General features: G+C 63.7%; 2 protein-coding genes across 3 annotated transcripts in view; one reads left to right on the top strand and one right to left on the bottom strand.

Moving 5' to 3' along the window:
* The window catches only part of SORCS2 (sortilin related VPS10 domain containing receptor 2), a 368,252-nt gene that overhangs the window by 176,684 nt on the left and 170,059 nt on the right, over positions 1-21,509 (bottom strand). The window lies entirely within an intron of this gene.
* Positions 16,025-18,534, top strand: PSAPL1 (prosaposin like 1). Its single transcript, XM_066233313.1, has one exon. It carries the CDS (start codon positions 16,046-16,048, stop codon positions 17,573-17,575), a length of 1,530 nt encoding a protein of 509 aa, XP_066089410.1. The 5' UTR covers positions 16,025-16,045; the 3' UTR covers positions 17,576-18,534.

Below are 21,509 nucleotides of genomic sequence, written 5' to 3'. Positions count from 1 at the left end.
GAGGTCTGCAGACCCCAGCCTGCGCTCCCTGGGGTCACCAAGGTCAAGACCAATGACCGTCAGGGCAGAGGGGGTGAGAGGTCTGCGGACCCCAGCCTGCGCTCCCTGGGGTCACCAAGGTCAAGACCAATGACCGTCAGGGCAGAGGGGGTGAGAGGTCTGCAGACCCCAGCCTGCGCTCCCCGGGCTCACCAAGGTCAAGACCAATGACCGTCAGGGCAGAGGGGGTGAGAGGTCTGCAGACCCCAGCCTGCGCTCCCCGGGGTCACCAAGGTCAACACCAATGACCGTCAGGGCAGAGGGGGTGAGAGGTCTGCGGACCCCAGCCTGCACTCCCCGGGGTCACCAAGGTCAACACCAATGACCGTCAGGGCAGAGGGGGTGAGAGGTCTGCGGACCCCAGCCTGCGCTCCCCGGGTTCAGCCCAGGTTCTGAAGTCCTCCCTGCACGTAAGTGAAAACCCACGGGTTTGCCGTGGACGCCCCGCCCTGCTTTCCCCTCCTCTCCCAGGGCGAAACAGAGCCGACGGTCAAAGCCACCCAATTCCTGGGGACAACATGCTCCCTGTCCCCCCAGCTCCTGGCTCTGCCATGGAGCACTCTCTCTCACCCAAGTTTCTGTCCTCAGGAGAAAACCCCTCCCCCCAACACACACCACCTTCTAAGAGGGGAGCAGCCATGTGGGGAAAATACGCACATACATAGAGGTGGGTGTGCAACCTGCCCCGATACCAAGCAGACCGGGTCTTCCATGCTCAGAGGTTCCGGAACAGATAAAAGTGTCATTTGCATCACGGCGTTCATTCATTCCCCTCACAAATATCCGTGAGTGCCAGTTATGTACTGCACTGCGCTCCCCCCATCACCATCCATCTATTTAAGTCCCAACCGACCCCCCCCAGCACCTCAAGCTGTAACTAATTAGAGTCGGGTCTTCGAAGAGGTAATTAAGGTAAAATGAGGTCATGAGGGTGGCCCCCTGACCCAATCCAACTGGTGTCCTTACAAGAGAAGGGATTAGGACACAGACACACACAGAGGGGCGACCATGTGCGGACACCAGGAGAAGAGGGTCATCCATTCCCCAAGGAGCGAGGCCGCAGGAGGAAGCAACCCTGCTGACCAACCCCGATGGGGGACGTCAGCCCCCAGGATGGGGAGGAAGGAAGTCAGTGTCCTGGGTGGCGATGGCCCCAGCAGACTAACACAGCCCCACGACGCTCGGGGCGAGTCAGGCGCGGGAAGGCGTTGTTTGGACGGCTTCATGGGCTACCTCATTCATCCTTCTGGCTGGCCCACGACATACCGTGGGTCCTGTCACCGACTCATTTTGCAGAATTGGACACTGAGGCACAGGGCAGGTACGTCACCGGCTAGCACCGGGGAGAAAGAGATGGGCATGACGTGGCCCCCGCTGCCAGGACGTGGCCGCCGGGTCCAGGAGTCTGGCAGAGGCTCAGGGGCAGAGGCTCAGGGGCAGAAACGGTGTGGGCGGGGGCAGAAACGGCGTGGGCGGGGGCAGAAACAGCGGAGCCTGGAGAATAGCTTAGCTCCTCGGCGAGGAGAGGGGAGAGCAGGGGAACCTTCCAGGCGGGGGCACAGCAGTGCCAGGAGTGAGGCCCTTAAGGAGAAGGTGCAGGGAGGGGCCGAGGGTTAGCATCTCGGGGTCACTGAGAGGGTCTTGAGTGCCCTTGCCCAGCGTGCACACCGCACGTTTCCCCGTCCGGGAAGAGGGAGGCGCTGTGATGTCCCAGGGGAGGGCGGGCTCAGGCCATGGGACAGTGGGGGAGCCGAGTGCGAAGGCCAGGGCTGAGTGGGGGGCCGGGAGGGCGAGGGGCCACTCAGGGGTACCTAGCGCTCCAACCTGGTGTTGTGGTTCCTGCGGAAGGAGGAGGAGGGGCAGCTTCAGGGGAGGTGGGGCAGACAGACGGTCAGAGCTCACGGAGCCTGCAGGCAGCAACTTCTCCCAGCCCCTCCACGGGGAGCCATGGGAGGCCCAGAGAGGCTGAGTCACCTGTGGGAGGTGACACAGCATTTGGTGGCAAGGCCTTCCCCCCACTGCCTGAGTGAGCCTCAGAGAAAGACCCCCAGCGGCTTGTACTCAGATAACTCCCGGACCCCGAACTCGCCCCTCCCTGACGCCCACCCCAACCCGCCTCCAGGCCTGGGACTGTGCCCTGTGGGGTCCTCAGCCCTGTGAGGACAGCAGGTCTGCTTGGTGACACAGCCACAGCTCACCTCCCATCCCCCACCCCCAGTCCTTGCAGCTCTGCTCTCCCGGGGGGCCGGTCTAAGAGAGGCAGGAGTGGGCGTGGGCGTGGGCAGAGACGAAAGCCAGACCCAATGTCTTACCTGCCCCTGAGCCCACCTACAGGTCCTGGGGGACACGCTGGAATGGAGGGTAATAAATTCCCACCTGGGACAGCTCTGGCAGCAAGTGTCGGGGGGGGGGGAAGGGGGGGCTATCCCTTGGATGCTGGGTGCCTCAGGCCGACCAGGCTAGGGGGCGTCTCCTTATGCTGCCCCCCAATCCCAAACCTCCCTGGGAACTGCCCCTTATGTCCCAGTTCCTAGGACTTCTGGTGAAGAATACAGAAGGAACCGGACCAGCCACACAAGAACCAAAGCCAGCTGGTCTGGCCAGCCAGCCCCTGCCCAGCCCCAGGAGAGCAGCTCTGGCCCGAGACTGCCTGTGTGGGTGGCGCCCTGAGCGGACCATGCTGGCAGTGCCTGCCCAGCTCCAGCTTCCCACAGACCCCAGAAGAAGGCCCATCATCCCCACGTCTGGGAGAGGAAAGGGAGGCCCAGCCACAAAGGGCCTGATTGAAACCCATGGAGAGGAGCAGGGAAGAGGACAGAGGGGCGGAGCATGAGCTGAGACCAGATGGCAAAGCAGAGGGCCCCAGGACTCCACAGTCACCCTGTCACGCAGGTCAGCAGGGCCCACCGGGGTCCCTGCCTACGTGGTCGGCAGAACTACAAAGCCAGCCCCCTGGGTTAGCCGGTTCTGCCTTCTCTTCTGTGTCCCTGTCCTCTCTCCTGTCTCTCTCTGCCTCTCCGAGGCTGTCACCTGCACACACATACCCCACCCAGACCCCCTCCCTGCCAGCGGGGCCTCCTGTGACAGGCAAAGGGACCAAGCACAGGCCACCCAGCCTGGCTTGCTGCCTCCCCACCTCCGTGGCCTCAGCCTGGGCTGCCCCCCACCCCCCCCAGACCTTGCCTGGAGCCGCCCTGGGGCTCCCTGCCTTGGCCTGGCCCCCTCCCTCCCTGCAGACCTACACAGCGGGGCCTGAGACATGCAGGCTGACCAGGCATGCTCCTGCTCTCAGCTCCCGTGGCTCCCACTGCCTTGGACCCAGAGGTCACGCTCCCTGGGGTGATGGTCCAGGCTGTCCCTGACCCAGCCTGGGCCCATGGGCTGCTGTGCGTGCGCTCAGCCGTCCAGACCACAGAGCGGGTCCTGCTCTGTGCCCCACAGCACCTCCTCCACCGGGGAGGGGGGTGCTGCCACGTGTTCTGAGGGCTGGGCCTCCTCACTGCCCTGCTCTCTCAGGGGAGGGGACACCCAGGCCTGGGGCGTGGGTATGCCCAGGGGCCCACAGGGGACGGCACAGGACTACAATGCAGGTACCAGTCAAAGTTCGAGTGGGTGGAACCTGGAAAGTACCTCCCTATCCTGAATGGGGGAAACTGAGGCATGGTCTGGGCAGCGGACTGGGTCAGGGCTCCCAGCTGGCTGGCGGCAGGGCCTCCCATGCACCAGGCCTGGCGGCCTCTTCCGCTGAAGACCCGGTCTGGGCCCGAGGCCCCTCTGTCCACTCAGCACACACTCGTTCGTTTCATCACCCGCGCATTCAGTCACACCCTCAATCACCTCTTTCCTCCCTCACTCAGCCACTCACTCAGCCATCCTGTGGCTGATGAGCCCAGACCCCTCCAGGTGCTGGACACGGACAGGAGAGCCCTGGGTGCCCGGGGCCCAGGTGCCGTGGACGAAGCAGCCACAGATGGGTCATTAAGCAAAGAGTTTACAGCTGCAGCGAGGGGCCTGCAGACGGCGTGACTGGGGGTGTGTGTAGGAGACCTCGGTGTGCAGGATCGGGTAGCCAGACCACTCCTGAGCAAGCGCAAGCAGGGCAGGGCCCCGCCCGAAGGTGGGTTCATGAGGCCCGACCACGGCTTGCACTGCAGGGTCCGGGAAGGGACAGGGAGTGGGAGCAGAGATGGTTGAATTTCTGCCCTGGCGGGGGTGGCACCCACCAATGCGCACCGGGTAAACCAGTACCGCCAGGCAGACCTCGGGAGCCAGAGAAGACCCTCCCGCCAAGTCCCCCAGACACAAATGAGGAGACGGAGGTCCCGGGAGGGGCAGCCAGCCAGCCCACAGAAAGGGAACCAGACCCCAGGTCTCGGGCGCACTGCAGGCCCCGCCACGGCCATCACGGGGTCCCTTCACCACCAGACAGACCCTCACGGTCAAAAGAAAGACGAGGCTGCCCCACGCATCCCGTCCCGTGGGGCTTTCTTTGGGTTGTCTGAGCAGCAAGGAGGGGGTGCAAATGGTATTTGTTCAACTAATTATGTACAAGGATCAAAAATTTCCAGATGTTCCCCCTGTTCCCGCCCCTCCCCAACTGGCCCTGGTGGGGTCCTTCTGGGGAGGGGGGCTCCCTCAGCAACCCCAGTGTGAGGCGGAATGTCTGGCTGAGGAAGCTGTATCGGGAGGAAACTCAGATTCATGGAAAACCAGAGCGATCTTTCAGGCCAAAGACAGCCAGAGACAACTCAGTCCACCTATGAGGAGCCCGCCCTCCAGACCAGCGGAGGGGGAGGGGGAGGGGGAGGGGGAGGGGAGGGGGAGGGGAGGGGAGGGGGAGGGGAGAGTGTGCAGGAGGCTCCAAGGGGCCTAGTGCGGCCAGCCCACCCACAAGACTGCCGAGGCTTAGTGACTAGTTTCATGAGTCAGTGAACCAATGACACGCCCAATGTTGAATGGACACTGTCCCTACGCATCACCCACTTGAGCAAAACCCTGGGTCACAGCAACCCTGCCAGGGGGGAAGTATCACCCCATCTTACAGGCGGGACACAGAGGCACAGTGTCAAGTGGAAAGTTGCCCCAGGTCCCCCCAAAAGCTGGTGGCACAATAAGGATTTGCATCCTGGTCTGTCTGTGCTAATGGGAAGGTTCTGGGAGTGGAGTGGAGGGGAGGGGAGGGAGAAGAGGGGAGGGGAGTGAAGAAGGGAGGGAGGGAGGGAGAGATGTAGGAAGGAAAGGAGGAAAAAGGGAGGGAGAGAGGAAGGAAGGGAAGAAGGGAGGGAGAGAGAAGGAAGGGAGGGAGGGGAGAAAGGAGGGAGGGAGGGAGAGATGTAGGAAGGAAAGGAGGAAAAAGGGAGGGAGAGAGGAAGGAAGGGAAGAAGGGAGGGAGAGAGAAGGAAGGGAGGGAGGGGAGAAAGGAGGGAGGGAGGGGAGAAAGGAGGGAGGGAGGGAGGGAGGGAGGGAGGGAGGGAGGGAGGGAGGGAGGAATCAAAGCAAAACTCTCCCTCTGAACACACAGAGCTCAGTCCTGCTGTCTCTCCAGCTGGCCAGGCTCCACCCGGGAGCACACCTTGGCCGCACCTGTGCTCAGGAGCTGCTCCACGCCCTGGCCTGGGGGCCACACTCATGCACGTGCACCTGGAGCCTTACACAAGAATGTTGGGTGTGATTCCTGCCATAATAGCAAAAAAAAAGATGCTACAAAACACAAGGCACCCCTCTGCAGGGAAACCCTGAGTGTGGGTTGCCCAGACAGTGGAACCCGCCGCTCCACAGGGAACCTTTTCACAAACATGACTGACAAGCACACTGTCACAGCCCACCGGCAGGGAGCCGTTCATGTGGACCGAAAGCACTCGGAGCCACGCTCCTCTGTTCACGGACACAGGCAGATGCGAGGACACTGTGAAAACACAAATGAGCACGTAACAACAGTGTGAGCCTGGGGGTCACCTGGGTGGGGGCTGGGGGTCTCCGCTGCAGCTGTAATGTTTCATTTCTTTCAACAATGCAAAACACATTTGCAAAATAGTAACATCTGCCTGCATCCTGGGGCTATAGGGGTCAGTTACATTGTTTCCGGTAGATTGAATTGTTGCCTAATTGCAATGTGTTAGCGTTAGGACCCATGTTTGACGGGCAGCAGCCTCCTGGCGGGTGTCCCCAGCTGAGCCCGGCTTCCGGTCCTGAGCCTGCCTGCCTCCCCGCGGGGGAGCCTGGAGGACCCCAGGCACTGGCTCCGAGAGCCACGTTTCAAGTCCACGCTCCCAATACGTGGAGCGAGGTCTCTGTGACTTGTGTATTTGTGAACACTTCCCAGGCTGGGACAGACCAGCTAACCGAGGCGGCAGGGTTCTCATGCGTGCTGCACACACGCTGGCTGAACTTGGGGAGAGCAGGTTGACCTCTCTGAGCCTTCGTTTTCTCATCTGCGAAATGGGTGGGGATGGACAGTGTGGTCCTGCCCCCTACGGCTGTCCTGGAGAAGGAATGACCGTATTTAGAGGGTGTGTGATGAGCCCAGGGCCCCGCGAGTGGTGAGTGACAAGAAAAGGGAGCATCCACCCCGATTTCGTTATCCACAGAGCAGGACACCACAGCCTGTGCCCCCGGCTGCCACGGGGAGCCACGGAACACGGCGTGTGCAGAGACATGTAGAGGGTCAGGTGTCCGCAGGGACAGAGCGCGGGGACTCAGAGGACGGCTTCCGGTTCGAACCCCGGCCCCAGCTGCCACCAGCTCTGTGACTGGCAGCAGGTTCCCTCATTGGCCGGACTCACCCTGCAGCGGGCGGGCACGTGCCTCCCTCGGGGTTGTGGTGCGGAGGGCACACGGCACACCAGGTGGCCTCGGCACAGCGCCTGGAACGCACACCGTCCACACACCTGTGGGTGGGGTTGGCAGCTGGCAGTGCCGGCCGCGGCAACGAGAGAAGAGGCGGAGTTCGAGCAGGTGTGGCCTAGGGCACGAGAATGAGGCTGTGGCTGTGCCAAGAGAAAATCAAGATGCTCTCAGACCTGTGTCCCTCTGCAGGTGTCCTGTGGAGATGGACCTCAGGCGTCACAGCTGTCCACCGTTCTAACGAATGGGGGAAGGGTGGGCCTGCCGAGTTCTGCTGAAGCGTTCCACGGTGGGCGACCCAGGCAGACGTCCGGCACGCTGAGTGCACGGGGACAACCCCACAGCATCCCAGTGACCACCCCCGACATTCCCAGACACACAGCGATGACAGCTGTGATGGGTTCAGTGTGTCCCCCGAATTCATACACTGATGCCCAAGCCCCCAGGAGCCAGGATTGTGGCTGGTTGTGAAACAGAGGCGTTGCCGAGGTCAGTAGTTAGGATGAGGTCCCGCTGGAACGGGGTGGCCCCTGATCCAATATGACTGGTGTCCTCATCCAAGGGACATCTGGACGCAGACACAGACGGGGAGCACATGATGGGAAGGTGCAGGCAGAGACGGGGGTGATGCATCCATGAGCCAAGGGACCCAGAGACGCCAGCCAAGCCCCGGCAGCTGGGACAGAGGCCTGGGACGGACTCTCTCTCGGCCTCAGAGGGAACCAGCCGCCGACACCCCGGCCTCGGACGCCTGGCCTTGGACTCCTAGCCCCCAGACCCGTGAGAGAAGGCATTTCCATTGTTTAAGCCCCAGTCCCATAGGCTCTGACCCTGGACCTCCCTGGATCCATCCTGAGATCACATTTACCCTCCTGCCACCCACCCTTCTCCTCCTGGGAGGAGAGCTGGCCATCCCATCGTGCAAGCCTGGGCTTCCCTTTGCTCCCCGCCCGGTCCCTCTCCTTTGCCACCCACGGCAATGGCCCAGTCCTCAGTGTCCCTTCTCCGTCCTCACAGCCATGTCCTGGTTCAGACGCCTGCGCGTCACCTGGATGTCACAATAACAGCCCAACAGGTCTGCCTGCCCCCAATCTCTCCCTCCTCCTGCCCTGCTTCCCACTTGCTCGGGTCAAACGTTTGGCGTGTCCCCGGCTCCGCTCTCTCACATTCCTCATACGAAAGCACATCCTGTTGGCTCTCACTGCAAACAGGTGCAGAAACCGGGGCCTGCCACCCACCACTGCCACTCGGGCCCCCGTCACCTCTCCTCTCTCACCCAGGTCCCTGCAGTGGCCTCTAGTGCTTCATGACGGCTCTCCCTGCTTCCCCCCTGGCCTTCCTGCTGTTCTTCCTGCAAGAACCTGCCTCAGGACCTTTGCACAGGCTGGTCCCTCTGCTTGGGGCACACTTTCCCCCAGACACCCACCTGACTCTCTCATCCACGCCTTCCCCACATTTTCCCTCAAATATAGTAGACTCCCCGAGGCCATCCCTGACCACCCCCACTCCTGCCCCCCCACAACCTCTCCCCTTCCTCATCATCACCTTCTCCCACTGTAGGACACACATTTCTTATATTTGCTGTTCAGTTTCTGCCTCCTCCACTAATCCAGACTGGGGGCGGGGGAAGGGGGATTCTGTCTGTGTCATGAACTCCGATATTCCCAGTACCTGGACCAGCGCTCTGCAGGCGGCTGGTGGTCAGTCAACAACTGCTCGGACTTTGTACAAAAGCAACAGGGACAGGGCAAGCCACTGGCCCGAGGGTCTTCCTTCCCTCCTCTGGCTGGATGAAGAGAGCGCTGCCCACGTCGCTCCCTTCGCCCGTGGGGATGAGACAGGGAGGCCCCGCCCACTCGGCCAGGTGCTTTCCCACGGGCGCTCTCCCAGGGGCGGGTGGGAGAGTGGGGCTTGTTCTGCGAAGACGGCCCGGGCAGCCGGCACGCCCGGCACCCAGTCCCGGGGAGGGTGCCCGTGGGAAAGCACCCGTGTACGCCCTCAGACACGCTGAGAGGGACCTGGGGCTCAGGACGGTCCCAAGATGCTGGGTGTGCGGGAGGCACCCGAGCCACGTGGGCTCCTGAGACCAGGAGGGGAGGTCTCCCGGCTCTGCCACGGTGCACGTGTCTGAGGGCCTGGCCCTCCCAGCCCCCAAGACCAACATCTAACACACCAGAGCCTGGCCTCTCGGGTCTCAGTTTCCACCCCACCCACCCACCCTGGCGCTGTGCAACATCACAGTCTTGAGACCGCTCTGAGTGTCGGGGCCACCGCGCTGGGGGACTCCGGGCCTCCTGAGGCCGGGGCTGTTGGGACCAGAATCTGGGATCTGCCTTTCAAAGCCCCCATCTCTCGGGCCTGTGTGTCTGGGAGCTGAGCTCCACTTGAGACCTGCCGTGCGCTAAGAGGAGCTTTACAAGAGCATCTGGTGACCGGAACGTCCCAGGGGCTCCCCCCACACACCCCGGAGCCTTGCCTCAATGCCAGATACTGTCCACAAAGGGGGCCTCTCCGCCTCTAGGCTGCCCAAGGCCAAGGATGGATTGGAACCCCAGCCAGCACTCAAGATCAAAGTCAGCAGCGCCCAGAACCCTTACACCATGGGTGGAATTAATTCATGTCCCCTGGAAGCTATGTTCGAGTCCTAGCCCCTGGTACGTATGAAGGTGACCTTATTGGAAAAAGGATCTTTGTAAACATGATTGGTTAAGATGTTATACTGCATAGGGCAGGCCCTGATCCAACGAATACTGTCCTCATGACCCATGAACCACGTGTGGACACGGCAACACAGACCCAGAGAGAGGACCACGTGTGGACACGGCAACGCAGAGACCCGGGGACAGGACCACGTGTGGACACGGCAACGCACAGACCCGGGGACAGGACCACGTGTGGACACGGCAACGCAGAGACCCGGGGACAGGACCACGTGTGGACACGGCAACGCAGAGACCCGGGGACAGGACCACGTGTGGACACGGCAACGCAGAGACCCGGGGACAGGACCACGTGTGGACACGGCAACGCACAGACCTGGGGAGAGGACCACGTGTGGACACGGCAACGCAGAGACCCGGGGACAGGACCACGTGTGGACACGGCAACGCACAGACCCGGGGACGGGACCACGTGTGGACACGGCAACGCACAGACCTGGGGACAGGACCACGTGTGGACATGGCAACGCACAGACCCGGGGACAGGACCACATGTGGACACGGCAATGCACAGACCTGGGGACAGGACCACGTGTGGACACGGCAACGCAGAGACCCGGGGACAGGACCACGTGTGGACACGGCAACGCAGAGACCCGGGGACAGGACCACGTGTGGACACGGCAACGCACAGACCTGGGGACAGGACCACGTGTGGACATGGCAACGCACAGACCCGGGGACAGGACCACATGTGGACACGGCAATGCACAGACCTGGGGACAGGACCACGTGTGGACACGGCAACGCACAGACCTGGGGAGGGGACCACGTGTGGACACGGCAACACACAGACCTGGGGAGGGGACCACGTGTGGACACGGCAACGCACAGACCTGGGGATGGGACCGCGTGTGGACACGGCAACGCACAGACCCGGGGAGAGGACCGCGTGTGGACACAGCAATGCACAGACCCGGGGACAGGACCGCGTGTGGACACGGCAATGCACAGACCCGGGGACAGGACCACGTGTGGACACGGCAACACACAGACCTGGGGAGGGGACCATGTGTGGACACGGCAACGCACAGACCTGGGGAGGGGACCATGTGTGGACACGGCAACGCACAGACCTGGGGAGGGGACCATGTGTGGACACGGCAACGCACAGACCTGGGGACGGGACCACGTGTGGACACGGCAATGCAGAGACCCGGGGAGAGGACCACGTGTGGACACGGCAACGCACAGACTCGGGGAGGGGACCACGTGTGGACACGGCAACGCACAGACCTGGGGACGGGACCACGTGTGGACACGGCAACGCACAGACTCGGGGAGGGGACCACGTGTGGACACGGCAACGCACAGACCTGGGGACAGGACCGCGTGTGGACACGGCAACGCACAGACCCGGGGACAGGACCGCGTGTGGACACGGCAATGCACAGACCCGGGGACAGGACCGCGTGTGGACACGGCAACGCACAGACCTGGGGACAGGACCGCGTGTGGACACGGCAACACAGAGACCCGGGGAGAGGACCGCGTGTGGACACGGCAACACAGAGACCCGGGGAGAGGACCGCGTGTGGACACGGCAACGCACAGACCTGGGGAGAGGACCGCGTGACACTGGAGGCAGAGACGGGCGTGGCTCAGGCACAAACCCAGGAAGGCAGGATTGCCTGTCCCCACCAGAGCCCACAAGGAGGCGAGGAAGGACCCTCCCTCGGGGCTGGGGCTCAGCCCCGCCCGCACCCTGACCTCACACTCTGGTCCCAGGGCCGGCGGGGCTGAGGGCACCGTCCCCTCCTCTGTGGTGAGGATGGAACTCAGTCCTCAAGGTTGACCCCTGAGGCCAGCCAGTCCCAGGTGGGGCGTCAGGTTCAGCTGGGGTGGGCGATGCCCTGGGGCCCCCAGGGGAGTGAGGGGGACCCAGCTGCATCACACACGGTGCCCATCTGTGAAACGGCGATCACCCTGTAGCCTCCGACCCCCTCCATGTCACCCTCCGTCCCTGCGGGGGCACAAGTCTCAGCGTCGGGGGAGGGCCTGGCCGGCCCAGCTCCTACCCGGGGTTGGGCAGTGAGGCCCAGTGCACACCCAGCTCGGGCTGGGAAGACGCAGCGACAGGGAGCACCAGCCCTCCCCTCCCCCCAGCCCTGCTTGGGAACCCTACCAACCTGCTTCCCGCCCCTGAACTCTGCCCTGCTCACCCACGTGCCCACACCTGTGGGCATGAGTCACAGCCTCCCACTCGCCGTGGCCAGCTCCACGCCCTGCCCAGCTCCCCCAGGCTCTCAGCCTCTGAGCTGCAGACCCCAGACCTGGCTGCGAGGCCTGGGCTCGGCCTCCCCAGAGCTCTCCAGTGGGCTGAGATGCGGTCCTAGAGGAGCCCCTGACCCCAGCCTTGGGCTGCCCGCTCTCCGAGCCTCTGTCCTGGGGTGTCCTCTCTGCCCAACCTCACAGACAAGGACTTGGGTAAACCCGACATCCACCTTCTCAGAAGCAGCGATGACCCCTCTGAGGGGGCTCTGCAGCCCAGGGAATAGTCCAGACTCATGCTCCATAGGTGCCAGTGCCACCGTGCCTCCTGGCCGCTGCCCACAGGGCAGCATGGGTCCACCCTGGGGCCCTCGCCCTGGCCGTGTGACCTCCTGGAGTCCCCCTGCGAAACCTGCGTCAGCACGCGCTGTGCTCACAGCACCCTCCCAGAGGGGCCGCACGGGCCGGCCAGCTCGCAGGCCACCTCCCCGCCCCTCCCCCGCGCTCTCCTACTCCACAGGACGCCTTTCCACCTGGAACGGAAATGGTCGCTTGGGATTTCCTTGTTCACGGTCTGTTGCCCGCCCAGGAATGTCCACTCCTCGTCCGTCTTCTTCCCAGCTCACCCCAGGGACCATAGAAATAAGTGTGAAATGAGTGATCTGTGTGAATCCCCCCCCTCGGGTCCCAACGTGGCCTGGCAGTGCAGGTGGGTCCTGGGCAGGGGACAGGAGTGTCACCCAGAAGAAGGGCGGAGCCGTGGAAGGGTTCCCTGTGGGCAGACATTCTGGAACCCAGGCCGCAAGCCCCGCTGGGCTGGGCTGGGGCTAGAACCAGATGTCCCTGTCACTGTGTGTTCCCAGGGCCAGTTCCTTCCACCCACACAGCACGGTGGGCGGTGGCGAAACCTTTCTGATTCCCGGGGAAGGTGGGAGGGGCGCCCCTCCTCCTCCTCCTCCGCCTCCGCTCCCCCACTCAGGCTCGGGGTGAGAGTCCCCTCGAGCCCCTCCCCCTACGCCCTCATCCCACAGTAACTGTAAGGACAGGCCTGTCTGCGCTCGGGAAGGAAAAGTAGGAACTTCCTGGTGACTTTCTTCAGTGCAATTTGTAAAAAAAAAAAAGAAAGAAAGAAAACAAACAACAGCAAAGACTGCCGTGTGATAAATTATGGGGGAAGGTGAGCACTGGTCACCCCGTGTCCTGCTGGGGGACAGGGCCGGTGCCACCACCTGCAAACCCTGGGCCCCGGCAAGCCCTGCCCTCGGTGCCCACCCGATGGACACGCACACCCTGCCCACCGCACGCGGTCCCCGCAGTCGTCCAGAGCAGCGGTCCCCGCAGTCGTCCAGAGCAGCGGTCCCCGCAGTCGTCCAGAGCAGCGGTCACCGCAGTCGTCCAGAGCAGCGGTCACCGCAGTCGTCCAGAGCAGCGGTCCCCGCAGTCGTCCAGAGCAGCGGTCACCGCAGTCGTCCAGAGCAGCGGTCCCCGCAGTCGTCCAGAGCAGCGGTCACCGCAGTCGTCCAGAGCAGCGGTCCCCGCAGTCGTCCAGAGCAGCGGTCACCGCAGTCGTCCAGAGCAGCGGTCCCCGCAGTCGTCCAGAGCAGCGGTCACCGCAGTCGTCCAGAGCAGCGGTGTTTGAATAACCCCGTCTGGAACCTGCCGGACACCAGCCAGCGACGGACAATGGACTGGGCGGGGCCGCACAGGGGACACTGCCCAGCGGCCAAGGCACGTGGGCTCTGGGTTAGGCCATGACAGTGTCGTATCAGTGTCACATTTCTCGAAATGACAAATGCACCGTGACGAGGTAAAGGTGTCTCGGCCCCTAGGAGACCGGGTGTAAATGGACGCTGCCTCCCACCTGCTCGCCACAGGTCGTGTGCAGATGGACAGATGGACGGACACAAGGGAGAGAGGGGCAGGACCACAGAGCCGGTGGGGCCGGTGTAGCGGAGTGAAGGTTCCGCTGGAGTCCCTGTTTCTCAACGGCTCTCACATTGTAAATTATGTAAAAACAGGACAAAATACATGCTGAGGGCACAGGGACTGGCACCGGCTGTGGACCACCCTGTGGGTGTCACCTCGACACCTGCACTTCCGCTCCTTGACGGATCCCGGCAAAGACAGGGACACGTGTGCCCCGAATGCAGGCGGAGCCCCTGCTGCCCCGACCTGGAAAGGACTCCCACGCCCGCGGATGGAAGAACAGGAAAAAATCGGGGGTGTAGTCGCCCCGTGGAATCCTACGGAGGACACGATGCCCGAGCCACGCTGCAAGGAGGAATCTCACAGATGCCATGCCAATACCGGGGATACCGAGTAGCCGGGGTGGCCCTTCAGGCAGGGGCGGGACTCGGGGGTGACTGGCAGGTGCGCCGAGGCCGCTGGGAATGCGCTGCTCTTCTGCCTGGATCTGGGAGCTTGTCCAGTGCGTGGTCCTCCACTGCGCTGAACACTTCCATAATTTGTGCCTTTGCCTGTACACACGAGCTATTTCAATAAAGAGTTAAAAAGAAAGTCCAAAAGAAAAGTCTCCTAGATGCTTTTTAAAAATTAAAAAAAAAAAAAAAACCAACTTGGTATTTCACCAGCGGGCACGAGGCCGGGGGACGCAGAGAGGAGGAGAACCTCTGGGCCTCCCAGTGCGGCGTCTGTGGCAGGAACCCGAGGCAGCGACACGGGGCGGGACGGTGGGGGACGAGCAGGAGACCGGGGCTGCCCGGCCGGGCCCCTGCACAGCCCCGCTCCCAGCATGGGGCAGGGCCGGTGCCCACAGTCCCTGGAGGACAGAGGTGGGTCCCCCGTCATACCAGGAGATGCACTGAACGGAGGGCAGGCACACAAAGCCTGGTGACGTGAACTGACACCCGCCTGCCCTGGGCACCCCATGTCGCCAGCCCCTGTTTGGGGACGATGCAGTCCAGCCGCGGCCATCCCTGCAGCTGAGAGAGCCCAGGCTCCCCCTGTCCCTGAGGCCGGCCCCACCTCTGCTCCAGAGCAACCCCCAACCTCGGAAGCGCTGTGAAGAGCTCAGCACAACCCCTTTTCCAAATGCTGCTCCCAACCCCACGACCCAGGACGGGGGCGGACAGAACAGCCCTGTCCACATTCCTCCACCAGGGCGGCTGCCACCGCAGGCCCGGATGCCAGACCCACACAGCTGGGGTGCTCCCACGGCACTCGGGGCCCCAGCGTCTGAGCCAGGGCACCGGCCAGGGGCTCACACCCACCAACGGGTGCAGGCGGCCCCAGGGCAGCCTCCTGCTGTCGGGCCCCCGATTGCCTCACCCCAGCACCACACTGGCGGGGCCCCGTGTGGGCAGGGAGCCCCACGGAAACCAGGCCAAGGCCGCCTGGCTCTGGAATTCTCCATTTAATAGACAGGACCCAACTCGGGACACCTGCGTGTGTCTGCCCGGCACTGGCTCTCTTGCCTGAGAACTCTTTTAAAAACTAAGGAAGAAAAAATAATCATAAATGACCCATGGATGAAACGGCCCCTGCTGTGTAGGTGAAGCTCACCCAGCATCCTAGTTGAAGGTCCACTGAGGACCAGCCCACACCTGGCCAGATGCCCGGCGGCAAGGAACTGCCTGGGCCCAGGGACCCACGTGGCTGGTGACTTCCACGTCCGTGGCCTGTCCTGGGAGGTTGGTGGCGCTCCCACCGTGGATGGAGCCCGAGGGTCTGCAAGACCACCTGCCCGCCCAGCGGAGCCAGGCCAGGCGCGCTGCGTAGGGGCCACACACAGAGAGCGGACAGCGACTTTAGCTGCTGGCCAGTCGCTGAAGTCACTTCATTTTCTAGCAAAAGGAATGACAGAAGGTGTTTCCATACCTCCCGGAGGGGGGCAGAAACTCCCCCACCCCCAGGTTTCATTCTAGGAGGGGACCCAGCCACACCAACAGGTCAGGACAGGACTGGGCCCCGGGGAAGGGGAAGGGGAGACTGCTGCAGCCGGGAGGGGCGCAGGGGGCCTCCCCAGCACAGGGGTCTTCGAGGCGTGTGCCGTTCACATACCAGCCGCTGCTGATAGACAAGCCGTCCGAGTTTACCCAGGGGAAGGAGGGACAAACGGCGTGACAGGCCTGTGTGGGGAGGCCGAGGTGTGAGTCAGGTGGCGGGGGGCGGGTCTGCGGGCGGGGCCCCGGCACCTCTGCCCAGAGGCCCGGCAGGTTTATAGCAGCAGCCTGGGTGCCCGGCCCACTGGAGCCTCCAAGTCACCGAGCAGCATGCTCCGTGCCCTGCTTCTCCTGCCCAGCCTCCTGGGGGCCGCCCTGGCCAGCCCCGTCCAGGGGGCCCAGGAGTGCGCCCGGGGCTCGGCGGTGTGGTGTCGGGACCTGCAGGCGGCCGCCAGGTGTGGGGCCGTGGGGCACTGCCGGAGCGCCGTCTGGAGCAAGCCCACCCTCAGGACCCTGCCCTGTGACGTGTGCCTGAACGTGGTGGCCGCCGCCGGCAACGGGCTGAACCCCAACGCTACGGAGACCGACGTCCTGGCTTTGGTGACCAAGACCTGTGAGTGGCTTCCCAGCCAGAACTCCTCGGCCAAATGCAAGGAGATGGTGGACGCCCACAGCCCGGCCGTCCTGGACATGCTCTCGGAGGACCCGGACAGCGCGCCCGCACAGGTGTGCGCCGCCCTCACCCTCTGCCAGCGGCTGCAGAGGCTCCCGGGCGCCCCGGGGCCGCTCTCTGAGGAGGACACAGCCGAGGTCGTGGCCCCCTTCATGGCCCACAGACCCCTCGGCCTCCAGCCCACGCAGACCCCCGGGGACGCCGTGTGCCAAGAGTGTGTCCGGCTGATCACACAGCTCCAGGATGCGGTTGGGTCCAACCTGTCCTACCTGGCGGAAGCGACCACGCAGGAGCAGTGTAAGTCCCTGGGTCCGAGCCTGGCCCCGCTCTGCGAGAACTACATCCTTCACTACCTCAGCCCCGCCGAGCAGATGCGGGGACTCGTCCTGCCCAAGGAGGCCTGCGGGCAGGGGGGCTTCTGCGAGGGGCTGCAGACGCCCTCTGCGGCAGGGGCCTCTTCCCTGGAGCCGATGTCTGCCAAGAAGGCCGGCCTGACCTGCGAGGTGTGTCTGGAGGTGATCCAGGAGCTGGACCAGTGGCTGGACTCCAGCAGCACCGAGACCTTGATCAGCCAGGCCCTGGAGCGCGTCTGCTCCGTGATGCCCAAGTCCATCGTCCAGCCGTGCGTCACCATGGTGGACACCTACACCCCGGCCCTGGTGCAGTTCGTGTCCAAAACCTCGCCGGACAACGTGTGCAAGGCCATCCGGCTCTGCGGCGGCGGCCGGCGGCAGGCCCGGGCCGTCCACGGCGCCCAGGGCACCACCCCGCCCCCCCTGCTGGACGCGGAGAGCCAGGGCAGCTTCTGCAACGGGTGCAAGAGGCTGCTGGGCGTGTCCGCCCGCAACCTGGAGCGCAAGAGCACCAAGCGCAACATCCTGCAGGCCTTCAAGGGCGGCTGCGGCATCCTGCCGCTCCCCTACCTGATCCAGTGCCACCGCTTCGTGGACCAGTACGAGCCCGTGCTCTTCGCCACCCTCACGGAGATGATGGATCCCGCCACCCTGTGCGCCAAGGTGGGCGCCTGCCACCCGCCCCGGGCCCCGCTGCTGGGCACCGACCAGTGCGTCATGGGCCCGAGCTTCTGGTGTGCCACGCAGGAGTCGGCCGAGATGTGCAACGCCGTGGAGCACTGCCAGCGTCACATGTGGAGGGTGACACGCTTCCACGGCCAAGAGCACGCGTGATCGCGGCCACCAGCCCCGCCCCCTCATGCCTGCCGGTGCCCCCCCCCAGCACGTGGGTGCTGCCCCCTCCCCATTTCCCGGGTCAGAATCGAGGCTCTGGGCAGGGAGGCTGCACAGGAGCAGGGCGGAGGTCCGCACACCCATCCTCACGGCGGCGCCCTTGGGACTGTCCCTCGTGGACGGGAACAGCCTGCTGCGCACGGCCCCGCCCCGGCTGACCGCCCCTCAGCCTCCATCGCTGTGATGGGCCTGCTGGGCGGGGGACCCGTCATGGCCTCTGCTGCCCCCTCTGTGCCCGGCTGATGAACACCCCCGCTGTGAGCCGCCTGGCGTCCCGGCTGGGGTGATCAGAGGTGGGGGGGGAGCAGAGAGCAGGTAAGACAGGCCATCATAGGTGGGCCCATCCCTCTCGTCAAACAGCTGGGGCTGGGGACTGCGTCTCATCCAGTCACCATCACTGGGTCAGCCCAGACCTTCTCAACCCAGGGTCCCGGGAGGTGGCCCTGAAGGTGTGCGGTGTGCATGAGGTGTGAGTCTCTGTGGGCCTTTCTGGGGAGGGACTGGCGCACTGACCACATCTCCCAGGGGTCAGAGCCTGGGCTCAGAGCATCCTCTGCCCACCATGGGGCCCCCAGACAGCCTGCCGCCCTGGTCACCGGCCGAGGGGAAGCCGTGCTGTCCTGAGGAGGAAGGAAAGAGTGCTCAGGGTCTGGACTGGCCTCTGGGGCCGTGGAGCCGCTCAGTGGTGAGCAGATCTCTCCACCTGCCGGAGCCTCCGTCCCCCAATCTGTGGAATGATCAGACATGTCTCGTGAAGACAGTGACACAATTCCAGGTGTCCCAGAGCCCCCCACCCCACCCCGCACCCAAAGGCCATGCCCATCAGTCCTCTGGGATCAGCAAAACCCAGCTTGGGGTCCCCAGAAGAATCTGGCTGTGCAAGTACAGAATAAACCTAAGCGTCCTCAAACGCTGTCTGCCGTGTCCTCATTCTCAGGGCAGACCTGCTCCACGAGCCGGGCAACCCGCCCTCTTCTCTGCCTTGCCCCGGTATCCCCTCCTACGGGAAGCCTTCCCTGATGCTCTCTGCCTGGTTTAAGACACCTACTGTTTCTCTCATGTGGTGTTGTCATCATCAGTCTCCTCAGCACAACACAGGCCCTCTGGAGACAGCACGGGTTGTGACCCCACTGTGTCCCGTGCCCGGCACTGGGCCGGCATACAGTAGGTGGTCCAACGTTTGTATTTCCTATGAGGTCTGGCCAGGTGAAGCCTAGTGGCCACCTTCTAATGAACCCTATGGACAAGAGAGGATAGGGGCCCAGCCTGGGTGGGAAGGGACGTGAGTGGGCGTCCTTTCCTGAGAGGCCACACCTGAGCACTTAGGTAAATGTCCCAGGCCTTATCCATTGTCCCCGGAACAACAGGTGTGCATGGCCTGTTTCCGGACTCCTCAACGCTGGTGAATGGTGGCTGCCTTGGGCCCGCTGGTCAGCCCTGTGAGGACAGCAAAGGGCTGGCGATTGTGCTGTCCACCCGACCTGAGGGCCCAGATGTGGCCACAGGAAGCCAAAACAAACCAGAGAGGTTCAGCAACGGCCTCAGGTCACACAGCCAGCAGGTGATGGAGCCAAGAGTCCGGCCCTGTGCTTCTGACCTTCACTCCCACTGCACCCAAGAGGCCGGAGTTCAATCCTGACTCCACCCCTGGGTGACCTCTGCCTCATTTTCTCATTCTTAAAATTCCTAAAGGTATTGTCCTCACTTTCAGAATGGGGCAGTCCTCAGCAGGACTGGTGACAGATGTGGCAGGAGGGCCAGCTCCCAGCAGGCACAGGGTCCGGGAGGGGGTCTTGTAAAAATCTCCTCCTCCCATAGACGCCTGTCTGTCCACCTCGGCAGCCGGCCTTTGGAAGTGTTCTCGTCACCGTTTTCCATTTGCATATCTTCCTCTTAACACGCGGGGGGGGGGGGGGCTCTCGGTCTGACACAGCCGTCTACTCTCCTCGGGGAGCCCCTCTCTGCTCTCCTGGCTTTATCGCTCTCTCATCAAATTCCTTCTAGATGAGAAAGCAGAGACTGGGGGGGGGTGTTAGCTGATGGGGGGCCCCGAGGGGGGGTGTGCAGGGGCGCCGGGACTATCCCCATCAAGCAGCCCAGGCCTTGATGGCCGTTGGTGGGGGGTCCTCCTTCCTGCAGAACTGTGTCTCCTGTCACCAACCAGCAAGGTCGGTTCTGGTCCCCACCCGACACTCCCTAGCTCTGCCACCATCCTCCCTTCCTCAGCTGTCAACCGCACGGGGAAAGCCACTGACATCACTTTTTCATCTCGTCTGGGGCCTGCCTCCCCTACACACAGGACAACGGGGGTCCCCTACACACACTCGCCTCGGGGGTCCCCACTGCACTCCCATCCGCTAGGACAGGGAGGCACAGGCCAGGGCCCGTGAAATGAATTAACAAACGCCAGCTCATGTCATCACTGTCTTCAGTCCAAACGTCCCCCTGTTCTGGCCTTGATGGGCAGGGCCCATGAGGGCTGGACGTCACCCTGGGCTCAGACATTTCTGAGAGAGGGCTGAGCCGTGGTCGGACCTCCCAGGAATAAAATACAGACACTCCATCCCAACCGGTTCCGCTCAGTGCCCACAGCCTTCCTAGGGACTCTGCGCCCACCAGGGCACAGCCACGGCAGCTGGGCTGCGTCCCGAGGAGCCGGAGTGGACAGCTGGCCGGGGCCTGGGCTGCGCGCAGGGATTCACTTCCTCCCCAGACGGCCCTCCAGGAGAGCCCCGGGGAGTCCGGCAACGTCTGGACGCCCCTGCCCCACGGCGGTCACTGTCAGAGCCAGCACTGCAGGGTCTCTGAATCGTGGGCACGCCCCAGCTCTGTGGCCTCCCATGTCCCCACCCCACTGCTGTCCCCTTTGCCCCACTCAGGCTCAGGCCGACTGGCTTAGCCCTCCCTGCAGAGATGGGGGGCGGCAGGCGCAGGAGGCCAGGACCCGCCTTGGGCACCATTCTTTCTGTGCCACTCCCAGCCAGGGTGTCACGGGCTGGTGAGGAGGGGACACCACACATCTGTGGCCCGGAGGGGGCGCTGTCCTGCCTGAAGCAAGACCACCCTGAGCACTTGGCTGCAACACAAAGAACGAGGTGGAAAGAGCCACGTCCGTCACTCAGCCTCAGGGGCCCCTCCACCCCCGCACAAGTCGCTCTCCCCCCCCCAAAGAACGGGGTGGAAAGAGCCACATCCCCTCACAGCCTCAGGGGCCCCCCACCCCCGCACAAGTCGCTCTCCCCCAAACGGGAGCCCCCTGAGTAGAGCTCTGCGCACCCCACACAAATACAGTCGCCCGTAACACTATCCTTGAGGCTCCAACCGGCCAGGAATGTGCCCGGGTCAGGCTGCGCTCTCCAAACCAGGCTCCGGTGGAGGGGCCGTCCTGTGCCGTGGGCAAGTGTCCGGAGCTCACAGCCCGTCGGGCTCCGGCCACACCCAGCCGGCCTCCTCTGGACAGCCCAGCTTTCGCGGCCTCCCTGGGCTGGCTGTCTTCATCGCCCCATCGCTCGGAGAGCCTCCAGGTTCCCCGCATCTTCTGTTACCAGAGCCAGGCCTGACTGAGTGTGATGGGCATTTCTGAGACAGACAGGCGCCCTGGGAGACATGCAGCAGAGCTTAGAGACAGGTCACACAGTCCCAGGACCTCCAGCAAGTTTCTCAGCAAAAGCCTCAGTTTCCCTGGGAGTATAACACAGAGAGCAAAGGTACCCCTCCCTCGGGATCCGTCTGAGGATGAAGCGGGGTGGCCGTGTCGCAGCTGACCCCAGCCAGCCACACACACGGCAGCACACTCGTGCCGGCCTCACGGCTGGATGAGACCCTGGCCCCCCGAGTTCCGTGCCCTCAGAGCCGCAGGGAGCTCGCTCTCCCT

This window comes from Saccopteryx bilineata, chromosome 5 (genome assembly GCF_036850765.1).
Source record: "Saccopteryx bilineata isolate mSacBil1 chromosome 5, mSacBil1_pri_phased_curated, whole genome shotgun sequence".
NCBI classification, from domain to species: domain Eukaryota; kingdom Metazoa; phylum Chordata; class Mammalia; order Chiroptera; family Emballonuridae; genus Saccopteryx; species Saccopteryx bilineata.
The sequence above is the reverse complement of the archived record's forward strand: the minus strand, read 5'-3'. Positions and strand labels throughout refer to the sequence as shown.

Bases quoted from the DNA above. Each gene is read 5' to 3' on its own strand.
- PSAPL1 (XM_066233313.1), top strand. From the start codon at position 16,046: ATGCTCCGTGCCCTGCTTCTCCTGCCCAGCCTCCTGGGGGCCGCCCTG.